General features: G+C 38.9%; 2 protein-coding genes across 5 annotated transcripts; one reads left to right on the top strand and one right to left on the bottom strand.

The window, feature by feature from the left end:
• The first annotated feature begins 935 nt into the window (after positions 1–935).
• A4GALT (alpha 1,4-galactosyltransferase (P1PK blood group)) lies at positions 936–1,960 on the top strand. Its single transcript, XM_072400116.1, has one exon. The coding sequence runs from the start codon at positions 1,013–1,015 to the stop codon at positions 1,958–1,960; it is 948 nt and encodes a 315-aa protein (XP_072256217.1). The 5' UTR covers positions 936–1,012.
• A 5,384-nt stretch (positions 1,961–7,344) lies between these two features.
• LOC140323219 (poly(U)-specific endoribonuclease-like) lies at positions 7,345–20,289 on the bottom strand. Of its 4 annotated transcripts, none has more exons than XM_072400121.1 (7): positions 20,137–20,289; positions 12,961–13,060; positions 12,568–12,679; positions 11,300–11,421; positions 11,103–11,215; positions 9,749–9,902; positions 7,345–8,756 (listed from the first exon to the last, which is right to left on the bottom strand). In XM_072400121.1, the coding sequence occupies exons 1-7, from the start codon at positions 20,145–20,147 to the stop codon at positions 8,493–8,495; spliced, it is 876 nt and encodes a 291-aa protein (XP_072256222.1). In that variant the 5' UTR covers positions 20,148–20,289; the 3' UTR covers positions 7,345–8,492. The 4 variants fall into 4 exon arrangements, with proteins under 4 accessions (XP_072256222.1, XP_072256220.1, XP_072256221.1 ...); XM_072400119.1 differs by lacking the exon at positions 20,137–20,289 and adding an exon at positions 14,871–14,944; XM_072400120.1 differs by lacking the exon at positions 20,137–20,289 and adding an exon at positions 14,834–14,883.
• Positions 20,290–20,306: the final 17 nt, after the last annotated feature.

Consider the following 20,306-nt stretch of genomic DNA (forward strand, 5'->3'; position numbering starts at 1 on the left):
CCTATATCTCGATTTTAACCATTATTACTGTGCATTTTATGTTTCACCTTGTTTCCTTTATTAAACTGTTTGAGTGATTAGCTATCATTTGTACATGAACCTTTATTTAGTGAATATATAAGTGCATTGATAGGGTGATATAATACCTATATTTACACAGATAGTATTCCAAATCAACAATCAGCATGGGATTTCATAAAAATAAACCAGACCCCTATATGACATACAGACTTGGGGCAGCAAGAATTGAGTCCTCCCACTTACCAGACTCCAGTGTTAAGGGGAACAGGGTCTCCTCTCCATATCCTGTCTCCCATAAGGGGTGGGTGTATGTTGGGGGGCACCCAGACATCTCCAGACATCTGCCCCCTCTCAGATGAATGGGTACCAATTCTCCATTATTGGTATAAAATGCTTACTGATTTTTAAATAATCTAGCATCAATTACATTGTCTATAAATAAAAGTGACAAAAACCTTTGGTTGAATGATAGTTTCCCTGAGGTGTGGTAATAGTATAAAGGTTATTTCTGCAGATTCTACAAGAAAACCCCTGTGGTATTTCAGAAACCAGGTGAATCTATCTTTAGCATCACAAGTGCAATAGGTAAAGGTAGTTGATTGTCAGGTTGTCATGACTGATGAATGTCTGATATTCTAGAATGACCATAAAATCCTATTATAGGTCAATCCAAGTGAGACATGTCATCAGTAGCATAATGTAAGACGATACATGACTGATTTCTATGCCCTGTGTATTCCATCTATGTGTACTATAATATTATTGTTATTATTAAATAGCATTTATATAGCGCCAACATATTATGTAGCGATGTACATTAAATAGATACTATAAAAATCTCTCTTTTTTATCTTTCAGATTTCAGAAATTCTATCAATGTAACAGCAATTTGACCATGACTAACACCTTCTCCCCTTGGTCTGTTGTGACCATCAAACACTGCCTAATCTCTTTGACTACTTTTACTTCAGTATCTTTCTTCATATTGATCATGTACTTGAAAATGGTCCACATCTCTGAGGATGAGGCAATGATTCATCTTCTTCCAAAAGAGGTTGTGTGTCCGAAATCTATACCTAGGGCATCTAATATGTCTCACGCCACAAGGCTTAGAGGTGGAATCTACTTTGTGGAGACCTCGGACAGGACCAGCCTAACATTTCAAGCTATGTGTGCTGTAGAATCTACAGCTAGAGCCCACCCAGATGTCAAAATTAAAATTCTGATGAAAGGTTTAACTGGTCAAGGCAAGCAAGAGAAACATTTTGGCATTTCTTTTCTTAGTTGCTTTCCCAATGTAGAATTTTTACCCCTGGACTTTGGGAAACTCTTTAACAATACTCCACTAAATTATTGGTTCTCCAAAGCTGCAAGCCAAAGGGAATTATTAGACTACCCTACACTTTCTGATGCTTGTCGTTTGGCCATTCTGTGGAAAACCGGTGGCATCTATTTGGACACAGATTTTATTATCCTGAAAAATTTGGAAAAACTTACCAACGCAATAGGCATGCAGTCTTTGTACACACTTAATGGAGCTTTTCTCACATTCCAACCACAGCACAAGTTTATTGAGCTTTGTATGAAAGACTTTGTTGCCAAGTACAGTTACTGGTTTTATGGTCATCAAGGTCCCCAACTTTTAACACGAGTATTTAAGAAGTGGTGTTCTATACGAAGGCTGAGGGACAAGAAAAGCTGCCGAGGTGTCAACGTACTTCCCAAAGAGGCCTTTTATCCTGTGGACTGGCAGGATTGGAAAAAATATTTTGAGGTTATTGATCCCACTGAGATGGGGATGTTCTTTAAGGACAGTTACGGTGTTCATTTATGGAACAAAAAAAGCCAAGGGCAGTCTCCAGTGACGGGATCATTACTGGAACAACTTCAGGTCAAACATTGTCCTACAACCAGCACAATAATGAAGATGTATCTCTAATCCTGGGGCTTTTGGAAATGGATATAAATTTTGGAATATACTTTGTATATGACTTGAGAAGTGTTGTGTGTGACAAAATTCATTATTATTAATTCATTATCCATAGTCACGTCACTCACTGTCCCTCAAATTGGCTCACAATCTAATGTCCCTATCTAAATAATTAATAAAATCTAAAGTCAGCTTTTGACAGAAAGCCAATTAAACTATCTGCATGCTTTTGAGTGGAAATGTGGAAAGAAAACCCACAAACACGAGGACCCGAGAGTCCTGGCTGAGGTTCACACCTGGACCATAGTGCTGCAATGGTGAGAGTGCTGGCCACTGAGCCAACCAAGATGACTTGCCAGGAACCATAAAGTGAATCTGACGTGTTGTGTTTGATGATAATCTGAATTCATTCCATGGGGAAGGCTTACCAATATGACCTAATTTGCCCATTTAAGGTCTAATGGTTGGTTGCTTATGATCTTCAGTGAATGTTATTCACATGATGAGATTGGATTCTATGGTTCAGAATAAAACATGTCACATAGACAGATAGCTAGAATAGACAGGGTGAATATAACCACAAGGAACACACAAAACAAGGACTTAACCCCCTTAACTTTCTGTTTAGTTTTGGCTTTATATACACTGAAAGAACTTCAATATCTAAAAACTTAAAATAATGCAATCCTAATAGGGGCCATTCCCAGTATTTCTGGAAAATGTTAAACAAAAAGTTGTTTAAAGAAAAAAATATACATAGTATTAACTACCTATCTGGTTCCCTTACACCTGCACATAGTCTTGAAGTGCCCAAGTATACTATACATATATAGAAAAGCCATTGTCAAAGGGAGTACTGATCTCTGTAATAATTACTGGGAAATGTTACACTGACACACTACTTAGTATGCTAACTTAAAAATAAAATACATCTGATGACAGATCCACTTGTATCAAGGACCACTTGTATGTGGGATCTATAGTGCCCCCTTTAGGGCAGATTGCTGTATAACACCCAACAGAGATTAGTGCAAATGGAAAGCAAAATGCTAGGCAATAATTTCTCCTTCAGTGCATCTGCTATTACATTTCTATCTATTCACTGTTTACAGAAAACAATGATAGACATTCACTAGAAATACATATGGGCGTTTGCTTCTGACGTGTTGGTGATTTTTTTTAAGAAGAATGTATCTACACATGGGTTGGTATATTTAGTATTTGAATTCTGGAGTTTATGGGACAATGTAAATTTGCACCATTTCTTGCTTTTTCCATGCATTGTATTGCTTTGTGTTTATTTTTCTGTAACCTCTATTTAACCTCTGTGCATGACAACTGTACACCAACCCTCAGTGTACCCAATGACATTATGTTTAGGGAGTGATGGGGAAATGGTGAGGAACTCGTCTAGGACAGTCATGTGACTCGAGATGGGACTTTACTTTGTGTTCTTTTATAAAATAATTTGAAAAAAAATATTTTACACCTTGGTAAACCAGTGTTTGTTATACATGCATAGCAACATTCCAAATACCCAGTTCGTTTTATTGCTGTCTGTGTCCCCGTTAGGGAAATTCATTCTCTAACTGTCCTGATCACTAGTGTCGCCGGGAAAAAAAGTTAGAGTGAATCTAAAATTTGGCACAAAATTTGTTTGGACCAAAAGAAAAGGACATAAAAAGGGAGGTTCTGATTTCAATTAAACTCAATCTATCCACTTTGATACATAAAGAAACAAAGTAACTATATGTCAAAGTCTAAAAGAATCTAGAATTGTGCATGTATAAAATTTGGATCAAGGTGATCCTATTGTCACAATAAATGACATGATCATTACTTCTAGTTCCAGATTCCAACATGTCCCCAACATGCTCAATGATAATAAGTTTCGAAATATTCTCGGAGGCAACTTTTATGAACATGGCCAAGAATGTGGGAAAAAGGGATCAGCTGGTGTACCTGACTTTGACTGTACCCCTGTGCTGGGAAAAGTTCATATAGCAAAGTGTTGGCACAGAGCCACGCAATATATATATATATATATATATATATATATATTTATGTTTAGCACATCCAGAGAAAACAATAGTGGATTAATAAAATCTGTGGAGATTTCCTACCATTACCTGGTAAATCTCTGGAATAGGAAATGAAGGCAAATCTTTGTAATAATACATAGACACAAGATATAAACCAATGGGTTTAAAGCCTATATTACATTTGTTAGTAACAGTTTAGGAATGATAGTTGTACAGATTGCTAAACTGCCTGTTCTGTTCTTTGGAGAGGGGAGGGGAAGGACGAGTGGTGGGAACCCATTTGTGTCCTCCCCATAGGTATTATTATTAAAAAAACAGGATTTTTTATAGCGCCAACATATTACGCAGCGCTGTACATTAAATAGGGGTTGCAAATGACAAATACAGACAGTGATACTGGAGGAGAGGACCCTGCCCCGAAGAGCTTACAATCTAGTAGGTGGGGGAATTTACACACAATAGGAGGGGAGATATGTAGTGCTGGGAAGTAGTGATGGTTTCAAATGACAGAAGAAGCCGGGTAGGCAAGTTTAAAAAAATGGGTTGTGAGTGCTCTTTTAAAGCAGAAAGTAGGAGCAAGCCGAATAGGATGAGGAAGACTGTACTAGAGAAAATGGGCAATAAAACAATTCTGGTCATTAGGTGGCCATTAGCTCTTGGTGATTTGTTTTGGTAGATCACTCAATGATATTGTGGAACTCCCATGACTGTATCAATTCTTGATTGTTTCCCAAGATGACGACAAACTGTTGTCTGTTAGATTTGGCTACACACACTTTAATACCAAACATATTGCATTAATACATGTATATGTTGTCTATCACATGGACTGACTGGTTGATACTTCCTTTTTTTTACACTGTTGTATTGTTTATTTAAAAAAAGAAACAAACTTTGTGTAATATGAATATATGATCACCATATTAAAAGATGATGCTAATACTTTTCACTACCATTCTCAATTGTCTCCATGTTTTTTTTTCTTTTATTCAAAAATATAACATTTTACCACTGCCAGACATTAGATGTGGTATTTGCATTAGGTTTTTTCCAGATTGTATTGTATTGTATTTATTTTACGCAGTGATCCTGCCAGTAACACACTTTCTCTAGGGTTACAACCCCCATTCGTTGTCCTGTATTATGTAAGTAGTTGTAGCATTGTCACCCTAGCATAAACCTAGAATAACCTCGCTCTCCTCTTCATTGTAACATGAGTGGAGGGGTTATGTATTGCATAGAGATAGCTGGGAACATTGTAAATGAAGAGAGTGCAGAACAACTAGAAAGTGCAGAAACTTCTCACCTCTATGGATTTCTGGAAGCAGTGTACTCCCCAGCCCCTTTCAGCTGGGCACACCACCCAGCACAGTATTTGCTCAGTTGTCATCAGGCACCACCCAGATTGAGCCTTGTATACAGTTTAGGCTTAGTCTACACGGACTGTTTCCCCAGCGTTTAACCTGAGCCTTTTAAAGCCTATGTATTCCAATGGGCTAATCTACACCAGGACGTTTCCTTCAGGCACGTTTTTGAGCGTTATCTTAAACGTTGCTTGCAACGTTTTAAAAAATTAAAACCCTGGATAAACACTGGAAAACGCATGGAAATGCTTGAAAATGCTCCCAGTGAACTCAATGGAGGCTTTTACAAGCATTTTTAAGCTTTTTATGAAAGCTTCCATTGAAAACAATGGGGGCTTTTAAAAACGTTTTTAGCAGGTCTTTGGAATCTGGAAGTTCCCTTTAATAAGGAGACTCCCAGATCTCCACCACCCCACCCTGGGGAATAAGTACAGGGGTACATAAAACCCCTTACTCACTCCCTGACAGGGTTAAAATATGTGTAAAAAATTGGATGAGGCTTTAAAGTTAAATTATTTTAATAAATGTGTGTGTGCTTGTGTAACTAAACTTTTTTTTATACAGGTTATCCCAATGACAGGATGATTCCTAGGATTGCAATGAGCACAGCCCTGGAAATCCTCCTGACAGTGAGGGATCGCAGGGCACTAGGGGTTAAATGAGGACAAGCCTCTCCATTCATCCCTAGAGCTCTGTGATTGGCTGAGGTTTTACCTTTCTCAGCCATTCAGCACTAGACATGAATGGGGAGCCTTGTGCCCATTCATCTCTAGTGCTCTGTGATTGGCTGAGAAATAGGAAACCCTGATGACAGCTCAAGCATCATCAGGATTTCCCTTTCCTCAGCCAATCAGGTAGCAGAGCAATTAGCAGAACTTTACTATGCTGACAGCTCTGCTCCCCTGATCACTCCAGCAGCCCTAGAGGAGCTGTAGTATATGTTATAGATACAGAACACATGTCACAGCTCCTCTAGGGCTGCGGAGCTGTCAGCATAGCAGAGCTCCACTGATTGCTCCGCTCCCATGTCGTAGGCGTTTATAAAAGTTTTTTAAAGTTAAACTTTAAAGCGCTTGTAAAATTGCATAAAAACGCATATAAACGTGGTGGGAATGTTTATTTGTGTTTTTAAAACCGTTCATGTAGACCAGGCCTTAAAAAACGAATGAGCTGCAATGAAAGGACCAGATAACTAGTCAGCTCTAATTCCACAGGTGGGAAGATCTTTACTTTGTATGTTTTTCTTATTTTGTATCTTTTCCACTCCCAATCCTCTGTTAGTAGAACTATCAGGCTTGTAGGCTTTACTTTCTGAGTTGGGCACAATCTATCATCAGTTCTAATGATCAATAACTATTTGCTGCCCACAGGAAAGCCTTGGAGGACCAGCGGGCAGGTTTGCTGTATAAGGCTTAGTTCACTTTAGCAGTTTTTACAAGCTCTTTTACCTCTTAAAACTTCTAGCAAAAATGTTTATCATTAGAACAAATACAAAGTTAAGTTTTTGTTTTTCAAGTGGCCGGTGGTAGCGGAATTGCTGCACATTTCTGCCGACACTACATGCAACATCAAAAGGGAATCTGCTTCCCCGGCCACCTCAATAGACTTAATTTAGAATCACTTACCACCACATATGCTAGCATTTTGTTTTCAAGTGATTTAAATTTAAAAAAAAAAAGTTAGCAAAAATGTAATGCTTTTGTACTACTGGCTTTGTAGCTACTTGCAAACACTTGCGCACTGAAGTCCATTTTTTTTACCAATATTATGAAATAGGACTTAAATATTTACACTACATTGATTGCACTAATACAAGTAATTGAATTGGAATTAATCGTCAATATGGTTTATGTACATTTTAAATTTGTTGTTATTATTTATTCTTCAAACAAACGGCGCCCCCTACTGCCAATAACCATTGTTACCCCTCCTGAATCATGGCACATTTTTGGACAGGTCTCAAACATACACACGTGATGAAATTCAGTTTTATTCTTTTAATATTCTTGAAATGTATATAGTCTTCTAATATAGTTTGCTATATGATCCAACATTTCACATTAGATATCTGATTTATGATAATTTCTTTCACTTTATTGGTAAGAATTCATAGCTTTAGGGTTCCTGAAATGTTTACAAGGCACAAGGTAAAAATGGTTTGTAAATATTATTTCAAATATAAAGGGAAAATAATATATATTAAAGGATACACTGAGGCACTGACTTATCAAACTGCTATTATATATAAAAAGGTTTTTAATGGCACTTAAGGCATTCTAAAATGATGGGCAATAAAATTAGGAGAAAGGCTACTAAAATGCTTTGTTTATTGTATTTGTTTTTTTAATCTTGTAAATGTATAATTATAGTATTACACAAATTACACTGAAATTGGCAATGGTTATCTGAAAGCTTTTTCTGTTAATTTAAAACTTTCAGCCATCTTAATATCACATTGCCCAAGATCACATAGTGGTTATATGATTGGGTACCATGTAATTGACTTCCAGTCCTCAGTGGGGACCCCAACTGTAAGTGATACTTGGAACCAAAAGCTTCATAGTAGGTTTGCAGCTCTCAAAGGAAGAAGGTGTAAAAGGAAGTTTAGAATCCTATCCCCAACATATCGGCCCTGATTTATTAAAGTTCTCCAAGACTGGAGAAGATGGGTGAGAAATGGCAATATGGGAGAACCTGGGTGATCCATCAAACCTCAAATGGATTTCTTAAAATCATTTGCTATTAGTTGGCCAATGTTTTCAGTATTGGTCCAGATCCATACCAGCTTTGCTGAATTGCCCACGTTCTCCCATGAAAGTCACACCATTTTGTAAACAGACCTGGTCCCCGTTATAACACCCTGAAAATATATAGTAACTGGCCCTAACTTTTTCATTGTTTGGGTGTGTTATGAGTACTGCCACCTGAATAATACCTGGGAACCACATGCCAACATAAACATATTAATGATATCCATGCTTCTAATGACTTTATAGGACAAATTCTAATAAAATAATGCCCCGGCACAATCATGGCTCCCGTTATAAAGTTCAGGTGACAGTAACATGTAATATTCTTGAGATATGCTTTGCTACATTGTTCTGCATTTCCTAATAACAGCACAGGATGCAGGTTTTAATACAAGTCTGGATTATTGCTGCTTAGCAAGACTGGGTAGGCTGTTCCAATGTGTCGACCATGGCGGTTGACAATAATCTGCAGCTCGTATTCCTCCACCCGAACGACTTCCTTTGTGATCTTCTCTTGAGATTTTAGGAACACGATGGTGTAGACAGCAAACTCAAATTCTGGGCTGACTCCAATGAAGCTGCTGCCCACTGGTTTTACCATTTCCTTCCAGCTGAACTGCAGGTTCAACACTTGGTCATCTTCATCAGGCTGGTAGAAGAAATACAGAGAGCCAGCAGTGAGTATAGACATCACTCATAAGAAATCGTGATAAGAAATTTACCAATGATCACTTTTCGGGTGGCATATGCCACGCTTAGTACTATCCTACTGACCCCAGAGAGGTGTTTGCATTGTGGTATAACAAAAGGTGCAACAAAAGGTCTTATAGTGTGGTTCTGTGATTAGTTCTTCTGACTTGCATTGCTGGAGTCCTTGGTTCAACTAGCTACTTCCTAATTTCAGGATCCTACTTCTTGCAGGATTTCAGAGATCTGTGCTCATTCTCTAGACAAAGTGACCAAACTACTGACCTCATACATCATATTAGCATCAGTTCTCTGTTATTGGATGCAAGCACCTAAAGCGTATGCCAAGGCATTACTGTATTTATTCACAAACATCCCCTCCCTCTTCTTGTGCATGCCCCAATATTATTCCTTCTACCATATTCTAGCTTTTAATGCTTCCTGTGATATCATGATCTGACTTATAAAAATATTGCAGGTGCAGCAAGTGATACACGTCCCCAGAACTACATCACCCAATAGTCCTTTCTCTGCACACAGCGCGGGACTGGCTTTTCAGAGTTAATGCAGCCGCATTGTTTTGCTGGGACAGAAAAAAATGTAGACATGTGGAAATGGGCGAGGGATATTCGGAGTTCTGAGGTTCTGCCGGAAGGGCTGACAACGCTGGTGAGGATTTCAGAGTGCAGAGTGTTATTAGTTCTAACTGCAAGTTAGGATCTCTCTGGGTTTCTAGCAAATCAACAAGTATTTATCTGTACAGTGTTTAGATTTAGAAAAAGTGCAGAGGTGTACAGAATATTTTCCCAGACATGCTTGTTAACCCAACAAGCAATAACTCCTGGTATTGAGACATCTGATACTGTTAGAACATACTTTTTCATCTTGTTTCCACTCTAAGCAACCTGAGTGGGGAGATCAGCGTGTGGTCACTTCCCAATTTATTATTCTTACCCGATTCTTGTGCTGCCGGGCTACGAAACCTTTGTAGTCTATGTTATTTCTCTTCTCTTGCAGGTAGAACTGAACCCAGTTGTGAAGGCCCATGATCTCCTGACCTCGCTTCGATTCACCCACAAACACGTGTTCAAACCCACAAGAATCGTTTCTGCAGTGCACAAAAAAAAGCAATGTAAATTCCAAATTCCTAGTAAAAAATAACATTTTTGTTATATATATTATATATTATATTATATAAGTACAATCATTGACCATTATCAATATGATATGGGTAGCATGGTGGCTCAGAGGTAAGTGCTCTGACCTTTGAAGCGCTAGGTCTGAATCTAGGTTCGAATCTCAGCCAGGACACTATCTGCATGGAGTTTGCAGTTCTCCCCATGTGGGTTTCCTCCGGGTACTCCAGTTTCCACCCACATTCCAAAAACATGCATTTAGCCTAATTACCTTCCCCAAAAAATGTACCTTAGAGACTGTATTAAAGACAAATGACTATGGTAGAGACATTAGATTGTGAGCCCCTTTGAGGGACAGCTAGTGACATGACTATGGACTTTGTACAGCCCTGCATAATATGATGGCGCTATAAAAAAAACTGCGTAATAAAAATAATATTATGAAGTTCAAAGTTTTACATTTGCTCTTTATTACATGAGAAAAACATTATATCTTTGTTTTTTATGCATAGTTTGTCATTATATATGAACATGGGGATGACTTATTTGACCATTGCATACTCATGATCTGCTTTCTACTGTGTAGTGTAAAGCCAGGGTTTTTTTAGTGTTGCACCCAACAGAAGGGGAAACATTCTTTGGTAGTAAATCAATCACTGCCAGTGAAAACACCTGGAAGATTCTGCACCAGAGAATGTTTGGTGAATGTTGGAACAGTGCACTTATAAATAGACGCTGGTGCATTGGTAAAATATTATGATGCATTAATTGCATTACCTGCATGCCTGATAACAGTTGTGTAGACAATGTTATGACATTAGAGCTCCCTCTAGTGGATAAGTTACAAATCTCTTTATTCGATACAATATAGTTTGGTAAATGCAGAAAACCCCAAAACACTGCAATGATAACTTCAAACAAATATATATTCAAAATAGTCTATACTGTCCCTTTATACTTGTGTCTTGTTTAATAAAGGCATTCTGTACTGAGGACATCATTGGCTTTGTTGTCTGGTTTAACTGCAAATTAAATTTGTAGCTGTTTATACTCCCAGGTTAGTATATAGATTGTAAATTTTGGTAAATCCAGAGAGCAATTAATAATAATAATATTGCAGAGCCATGTACACTGTGCAGTGTATGACATACAGTATGTATATCCCTGCTCACCCTTTCCCCGGCTCCCGGCTGTACAGCTGAAACCAGATGGTATACAGTTGAGATTTGAAGTCTCTTTGGTTCGGTTTCGCCATGTTCTTCTTCACCAGATATTCATGAGTAATCTGGAAGGCAAAGAAAACAAAATGGAGTCACCTCTGCCATGGAAGAAAATGGTGTAAACAGAGACATGTACATTGATTTTTTACCTTCATCACATTTGTTTCCAAAATAGCATCCAGAAAGCGGTTTATTTCTGCCAATTCTTCTGCTGTGACGACTTCTGCCACCCCAGTGGACATCTCATAATTGTCCAACAGAGAGATGAAAGCTGCAAGGGAAGACATAAGGTGAGTGTTAGGTTTTGTGATCCTTACCATGGATGGGAGAACAAATGATAGCTGAAGGACAAGCAAGGAGCACCCTGCTGTGCTCTCCTCCATAGGAAAGCAACAACTCTTTCTGATGAGTCATTCATCAATCTGCCAGGTTTGAATAAAGAACTTCGGAAGACTGCTATACACATGCTGGATATTTACTCAAGATGAATGTGACAATAATTTATGTCATCTTAGACTAACTAGGTCAATACCTGAATCTGAACCTTCTAAATCATTGGTTACCAGGTTTTATATCCCCATCTGGACCCAATTATGGAACTAGAAAGTAAAAGAAGTAGCACAGTGCTGAGCTCATTTCTCTGTCAGTCTGCTTTCCCCTCTTGTCCCCATGGCTGGGTTATTGTGTTGCTGCTTCTCTTCAAACCTCAGCTTTGCTGTATAGTGGATTGGAGGAGGCTGGTACTTTGCTTCGGCCAACTTTGTGACAGGTTAATTTTAATCCACAAATAAACATTTAAAACAGAATGCACCTTTTGCACAGTATTATCAAAGTATAATGATGGGCATTTTATAAAGCAGTTTCCTACTAATTATATTGCAATATTTATAACATGTATATAATATAGATTGTATAAATATATTATATATATAATATATAATGCAGAAGTATTTAACATTCATCTTTGTGTCTGTTTTGGGCCCAAAGCACCGCTCTTATTTGTGCTGTGTTATTGTGCGGCTCAATTATGACTGTACACATATCTACTGCAGAGACTAGAAGTGCTAATGATCACTTTTTGTGATCATTAGCACTGTCATTGTGCTAATGACAACAATATAGTTAAGCTTAACCTGGTAAACATTAAAATGAACTTGCAGCCTCACCTGTTGGCTGAAAATAGATAAATATAAAATATAAGTATATATATTAAAAAAGCTAAAAGCTAAGCTAAAAAAATCCAATCAATGTTGGTTTGATGGGAATATATCACAGATAATATAGTAGAGAGGCCTTATAGTTGAATCAATCCAATCAGATAGGACAATGAGTTATAACACAGTAACCATATCACAATCCACAATTTACTTTTTCTATTTAAATACATTTAAAGGCCTAAAATAACACAAATACTTACCGGCAAATGTTTTCCTGCTTTTCAGCTTGTCCTCGTCCACATATTGGAAGAGCGGGCAGTGGGCACTGTCTCTGGCCTGTTTGCTCCCGGCTGGTACATACCCAGCTTTCCCCTGGAGAAGTGACAGTATGAATGTCAACAATCGTTTCTAGAACAAATGTGGTGTGTGTGTGAGTTGGGGACAAAAATTGACACCCTACAATGTTCTCCCCAGGCCCTTTTAGCTGGGTGCACTAACCAGCAATTTCAGTAACCACCCAGCTGTTTGTGGGTAGTTACTGAAAAGTTGGGTCACAATACAGGGACCACCAACCACCTGCAGCTTCTTCCCACCCAGCCTAAAACAATTTCTGGGCAGAATACTGCCCTACATTTTGTCATCATCCAACATACCTGCAGTGAGATGCGATAATCTTTGCCGGGATTCATGCGATTAACATCGGCGTCCCAGAGTTGGTTGAACAGTTTGGAGAGTTCATGGTTTATATTACTCCTAGGAAGCAAAACAGACTGTCAGAGGAGTTTGGTGGTAACGGATAAAGTGGGGGTGCAATGGTTACTACACATGTGCACATAACTGCTGCAGAATGAAATTATGTGTGTAAAATTAGGTATCTGATATTACCAAGTGGCAAATATAGATCATGCTCAGTGCACTGGAATAGTGGCAATGCCATGGTGTCTGGTTCTGAGATTAATTCTGCCATTCTGTTTAGGACAGTGGCCTGCTCCTTAAATCCAACCTGTTACCCTATTTTGGTCATATGATAGCTGTGGAACAAACTCATCGGGTATAATCTGAGAGTGTCAAGCTGCAAACTCACACCAGATCCTGGTGAGTGCACACTGCAGTAAGTGGACCTAGGTAATCTATTGGTACATTGCAGGCCTTGGCATTTGATAAATGGACTTGAAGATAAAGTTTGTGATAACTTTTATTCTGTCTTTATATAGTTGTTCCCCCTTTACCTAAATCCTTGGCTGCAAGGATCTTGACTTTTGAAATACCCATAGGTGTAGTCTAACAACGGGCAGGCTTCAGCACCAACCTCTGTATTCTCATAGAGGGAGGTTGAACAAACCAGGGTGACAGGAGGCTGCACGCTCATGCAGAGGGTTTTTGTACAGCTTCTATATTACAAGAGGCAAATTGTGCTTAGCCAGCAAGATGTGTACAGTAAAGCTGCTGTATAAGCTGGATTCCTGCTTTAATATACAATTAGGTTCAAACATGCATTCCCTTTGTGTAAAAATGCCACCGCAGATTCACTGTGGGGCCCATTTAACTTGATCAGATTCCTTTTGTAGCCTAAATATAAATGTTAAAAAAAAACTATGCACCTGATAAGCAGGCTTGACAAGCAAAGGGGGTCTCTTCGCCAAACAGGTAAATACACAACTTTATCTTTTTTCATAATATAAATCTGTAGTTCCCTCCACACTGCTGCCTTGTATGGCTACATAGGAAAGTTGTAACAATTTCCAGACTTTGCAGATATCTGGCCAGTGCCCTGCCTGCTGTCTGCTGAGCATTGCCCACCTGGAGCTCTCTCACCTGTAGGTCCATGTGCACAATTCACCTTCATAGCGAATTTGCAAAGTGAGAACTACAAGCCACTGAGAAGAGAGAGCAAAAGAAAGAAGGGAGAGCTGAGAAGGATAGATGGGCAGAGGAGGAATGGAAGGAAAGGGAGAGCAGGGAAGAGGTAAAATGAAAAGGTAAGGCAGATAAGAAATTGTAAGCATAGGAGAAAAAGAGAGCAGGGTAGGAACAGAGAAAAGAGAAAGAGCAGAGAGGAAATCGAGATTAAAGCAGGAACTGTGAGCAAAGAAGAAATGGAGAGGAGAGAAATAACTAAGAGCAGAAGGAAAGGAGACCAGAAAGAAAAGATGGTGGGTTAGACGAGACAAGCAAACAAGAAGATCAGATTAAAAGGGAAGCTGAAAGAAAAAAAAGGCAATGGAAGAAGACGAAGAGATAAACAGATAAATAAATGAAGACAGGAGGAAGTAATCAAGAGAAGCAAAAAAGACAGCATTTGAAAAAGGGAGAAAAAAAGGCAGAGAAAAGGTGCCAAAAATAAATCAAAGGAAAGAGAACAAAGCTGAGATTAAAGGACTGCTCAGGATGAAAGCCAAGCAGAAAAAATAGAAATGAAGAAAGACAGATGAAGAAAATGGATACCGGTAGTAGCGAGTAGAAGACTCAGAACACGGAAAAAAATATAGGGAAATCACAAAGTATGGTAAAAGTTCCCAAAATTACTTTTGTTGGACAGAAATAAATAATTCAGTCACCATACAGAAAATTGCTGACACAGCTGGTAAGTAGAAAGTCTGTCTGGTGGACTTGTAAAGACATGCTGGCTCACTAATCCTATTAGAAAGGGAGACATTAGAAGAACATTGGTATCCACTCCATGATGATGTATTTCCAGCATGTACTGTGAAGGCTTTCATCACCACCCAGATGGGTACGAATGATCATGTCTTCTGGAGGGCTTCAAATAAAATCAATAAAAAGGAACCCCACTTAAAAAAATAACCCCTAACCTTTATACATAAAAATTCATTCTTGAACCCCAGTCAGTGCCTTTTCCATGATGTAGATGGAACTATCAGTCCGCTGCATTTCCTCATGGCCTGATTTATTAAAGTTCTTTAAGACTGGAGAAGATAAGACTATCATGGGTGAACCTGGAATGGATCTGGTCTAGGATTTAAAGCATTTGCCAACTGGAAGCAAATGAACTTGAGACAACTAAAAGCAAAGTCCTGAGGAGTACTTTGATCTCTGCGAGCAGTAATAATTACCTGGGAGTGTTACACTGACATTAATTAGCACGCTGCACCTAACATGAAAAAATATCACTTCAGGAGATTGGTGTCTGTTTCCTGTCCTCCCAGCTTAGAAAACAAGAATAATTTATGCCAACACTATTAAAAAATGTACCAATGACTAAATAAAACTCAATACAAACAGTGGCAAAACAGGAAGGCAGGAAGTGCCAGGGCGGTGTCATGAGCCCTCAGAAACCACAAAATGGAGCTAAGAGCCCCTGTCATGTGACAACACTTTCAGCTAAATGTGGAGAGCTGCAAGATGAAGGCCTGTAATCCCCGGAGTTGGGCTGTGTGTGATTCTGTTTTAAAGAACTGAAACTCTTCATAGAAATAAAAGACACAGATACAGAATTCTGCCTACAAAGGTGCCAAGACACACGGTGAATGATGCAGCACATACAGTATGGACTTCATATACAATTGATGGAAAATGATAATTGAAAGAATCAACAAATAAAATCCCCCAGGGACAATTGACTTGCCAGTATTGGAAGTGAATTCATATTCATTCAAAAATGAATGGGGGGGGGTCTGTGGTTTATAATTCTTTTTTCATTTTAGTCTTGATATGAATGAAGGAATAGATTGATAAATTGTCTTAGCTCATAGCAGGTTCAGTTTCTTGCCAATATTCAGCATAGCTCTCCATCACACATGCACAGGATGACACACAACATTTCCAAAAAGGTTCTCCTGTGGTTTTCTGACAAAGCAAAGTTTAAACCAAAATAGTTTTGTTTCATATTGAGCAGGAAACCTTACAACCTCTGTCTGCTCATCAATCACTTATTTTGTGCTGGTTTGGGCGCTGCCTCCTGTTAGGTGATCATCATTCTTATTTACCTGCCTGCATTAGACAGTAAAAGGAGAAGCGAAATAGTACTGCGCTCATCATGTTCAATCTCCTCTCTTCTATCAGCATTCTCCTTGATACGCACATACACACAATAAAGGATTGGCTGCCTGTGCTGCTTCTCTCTCCCCTAGTCTGAGTTATGGGTATAACTATGTATTATTATTTGCCTGCAGGGACAAAACAAAAGTGAAGGGAGTTGGCGGGAGGGGAGTATTGGCAATGGTAAGTAGGGCACACATCAAGTTCCCAGCCAAGTACACATCAGGTGCAGTACTATTGGCTGAACCATTATCCAAAAGTTTCTATTTTAGATATGTTTGCCCTGCTCAGTTCATAGAGAATGAATAAACAACAACTTGTTGAATAAATCACTTTTCAGAATATGAATTAAAATATAGCCTTACTGATGTTTTACTAAATACAGAACTGTATTTTCTGTGTTTTATACCTCCCTGGTGTTCAGTTTTAATATAGTTTCTAACTCTTCTCATTCAAAATAAAAAAAAAAATCAGAAAACCAAAATGGTTTGTTCTACATAACAACAATCAACAACATCAACATAAAAACAATACCAGGTAGTACATATGTGTTAGGTCTTTTGTTGGAATAGTTCACATATTGACGTACATGAACTTATAGTAATTATATTGTACTGTATGGTTGGGAAACTATTTTGTGCAGCTGTTTGCATTCATTTTGCAGTTTTGAGTAGCAAACCGCACAGTTTTAGTATGTAAGTCTAAATTTAGTATTATAGGCACTCTTGCTCTACTTATGTGTTCATGTTTTTATAACAAGCATGCAGAGCAACCATATCTTCTCTGGATGCTTTCTAGTATTTGGAGTCCTGGAAGGAGAAGCATAAGATTGCAGAAAGACCAGTTTGCCAGGGGGGAGGGAGAGTCGGCATAGCTGGGTTCATCTAATAGTAATATGAGTAGAGGGAGAAGATCACTGTCCTTGTACACCAACATTACACAGTCATTGTAGAGATAGGTGGAAATATTTCAGCTTTTCCCTCTTTAAAAAACCCAATTACTGTCCTGGGGCTCCTTGGGGTTCCATAGAATACAATGGATATGTTTATATCTTGATATACAAAGTATGACAGGGAATGAGGAGCCAAAACCAGCTGATAAATAGGATGATCAAACCGTTTTGCTGTGTAAAGAGGTGACAGCCAAATGTGTTTTAGAGGTCACGGCACAATGGTGGCCGGTGTCTATGTTATGTTGAATCCATCTGTCAGATGTTATCTGGCATTGACCAATGCGAGGATATTAGACAGAACACATCTGCTTCATAACCCTGAAGAATAGGGATTTAGGGGTCACTGAAACGTGTTGGCTATCAACTCTCAATAAATACCCATTTTATTACAACTGATTGTCCTGCTGATTCGTTCTTTAGGGTCCGGTATCTGTTGTACTTCAAGTGTTCCTGTTAGCTGTGACCCAAGGTGACAAAACCCATGTGGAAACTTTATCAGGAGTTAACCCAATCTGCTGGTGCCCCCCAAAAATCCAGGGGTGTTGGCAAAGTCTTTAATACCAGTTGTGCAGATCTGGGGATTCACTGTGGTTTAAAGTATTGTAATGTGCAGGCAAAAACTTCTCCTTAGTTTTGGATAGCGTAACCCTATCCTGTTGGGTTTTACTACTATTTGGGGCTCCATGAGAAATTTACCGTCACTTCCTGTCTGATAGCAGAACTCTGCTTCAAAAAATAAAAATTACTTTTTTTAGTAGAGAGGAGAGGACTAGAACACCAGTCACCATTTTATTTCTCTCTGTATTATTGTTGCAAACTTTTGCTCACTTCCTGCCTCATACAATGTTGCCAGAAGGACAGAAAGTGAATGAAAATCTCTCTAATGGAGACAAAAATAGCAATTCATACTTAACTGCAGTTTAAATCCATCCCTTCTCCATGCAAAACTACAAAAAATCAGTTTGACTTTTACTTTAAAGTGGAACTAAACCTGGTCAATACTCACCTGTTGCCGTTGTGTGTGTTCTGTGTTCTTCCACATGTGCAGAAATTTGACAGCTGGGCAGGGATCAGGCAGGTAAGAATAGTTATTACAGAAGGGACATTTTCTGCAATAAACAGCTGTCTGATTGCCAATTTTTAGAGTTGGATGTTAATTCTGCTTCAATTTCCCAGCAGCTTTATGCAGAGTAACCCTTTAACCCAGTCCCTGCACTGCAACAGATATATTATAACCAGTATTTAAAAACCAGAAAGACCAGTCATGATTACACAGTGCCAGGATGGCACGAGACGTTTCTGGCCAGTGTCCAACATGGAAATGATCGCAGACTGGTATTTCAATAAACTGAGTGAAATCAAACCATCTCCTCCTTGATTAAACAATCCGATGAGTTTATATTGCACTGCAACTTTCACAATGCCTGGAAAAAGTGCTAAACAAGGATTACTATGTGTGGCATATGGACCCAGCCCTGGGGATAAAGCCTAGCTATGCTTGTCCCAAGAGCTTACATGTATCATATGTGCATTTGTATTTTGCACCTCTATGCACAAAGCAATAAGAGAAGAGATGATCTAGTGATGACTGAGCTGTTCTCAAGCAGTCTTGGGCGGCTAAAACACTTGGAACTTCTACATATGGAGAGCATGCCTATTATTATTATTATTATTATTATTAATAAACTATTTTTATAGCGCCAATATGTAATGCAGCACTGTACATTAAAAAGGGGCTGTGAATGACAGACAGATACAAACAATGACACAGGAGGAGGGGAGGACCCTGCCCTGAAGAGCTTACAATCTAAGAGGTGGGGGCATGCACTGCAGTGTACATTCTAGGTATGCCATGATGCAGAGATACATGGGCATGGGCCAGCCAATCATAATATCCATAGATGTCAGACCTGGGGAAGATCTCAGCAAGGAAGCTGGCAGACATTATATTGATGGAGGGGAGTATTTTGGAAAGCAGTTTTTTTTAATGCGACCCTCTGGGCAACGGCTGCCCTTGGCTCTTTGAATGCAGTGCAAAGTATCTAAACATCAATGTGTCTAAAGCTTCATACTAGATGATTGTCACCAGAGATAAACCGCTGTGGCCAGGATCACCTTTGTCATATCCTATTGAGGAGGATGCTGCGGGGTGCCTCCCCGTATCCTCTTCTCCCCTTAAAACTGAACAGCGCTCACATAATCATTTCCAGCTACAGAAATCTGATGTCTGTATGCATCCTTGTAGAGATCTCATACACTCCTGAACTCAGCCAATCAAAGAACTTCACAAAAAGTAGTATTTACAAACCACTGGAGGGGAGGAGGTTAAATTAGAGAGATGAGGTGACCCACTTGGGGGGACATTACAGTGCTAAATGCCAATGTGGGGGGGTCAGGATCTGATCTATCATTAGGTCACTGCCTATTTCTATGTCATATGTAAACCCAAAAATACTCTGCTCAGCTAAAACATTCATGCCACTGCAAAAGGAAATAAAAAGTAATGCCTTACCTTAGATGACCATACATCATGATTGTACAATCTCCTTTACACCTGACAGGTAGTTTCAGATAACTTTTAAAGTTTTAGTATATATAAAATACATTGCAGGTTCAAATATTCTGCATAATGTATGGCAAGGTTTATAGATTTATATCAAAAGGATTAATAGTAATTATTTAAAATTTTCAAACTAAAAGGTCAGCCGATATTTATCATATACTGGCCATACACCATACAATGTGATTGTACAATTGCCTTTGTATTTACAATAACTATAAAGTATGAGGACAGCCTGTGTATCCAATCAGACAGGTGTGACATGATTGATGGGAGATGTAGAGAATAGTATATAGATATGATTAATCTATCACTCACCTGGCTGCCATTCTCTTCCGATGATCGCTCAGAAATAATCAGAGAGCCGCTAACTAGTGCAGAACGATGCCAACTCATCCAGCCAATCACCATCCGCTTCCCGAACCTGCCCCGCACCAGGGAGCGGCTTTGATTGACACCTAGTTCAGCGTATCACAGGACAGGTTTTC

The sequence above is a fragment of the Pyxicephalus adspersus genome, chromosome 2 (assembly GCF_032062135.1).
Source record: "Pyxicephalus adspersus chromosome 2, UCB_Pads_2.0, whole genome shotgun sequence".
In the NCBI taxonomy this organism is placed as follows: Eukaryota; Metazoa; Chordata; class Amphibia; order Anura; family Pyxicephalidae; genus Pyxicephalus; species Pyxicephalus adspersus.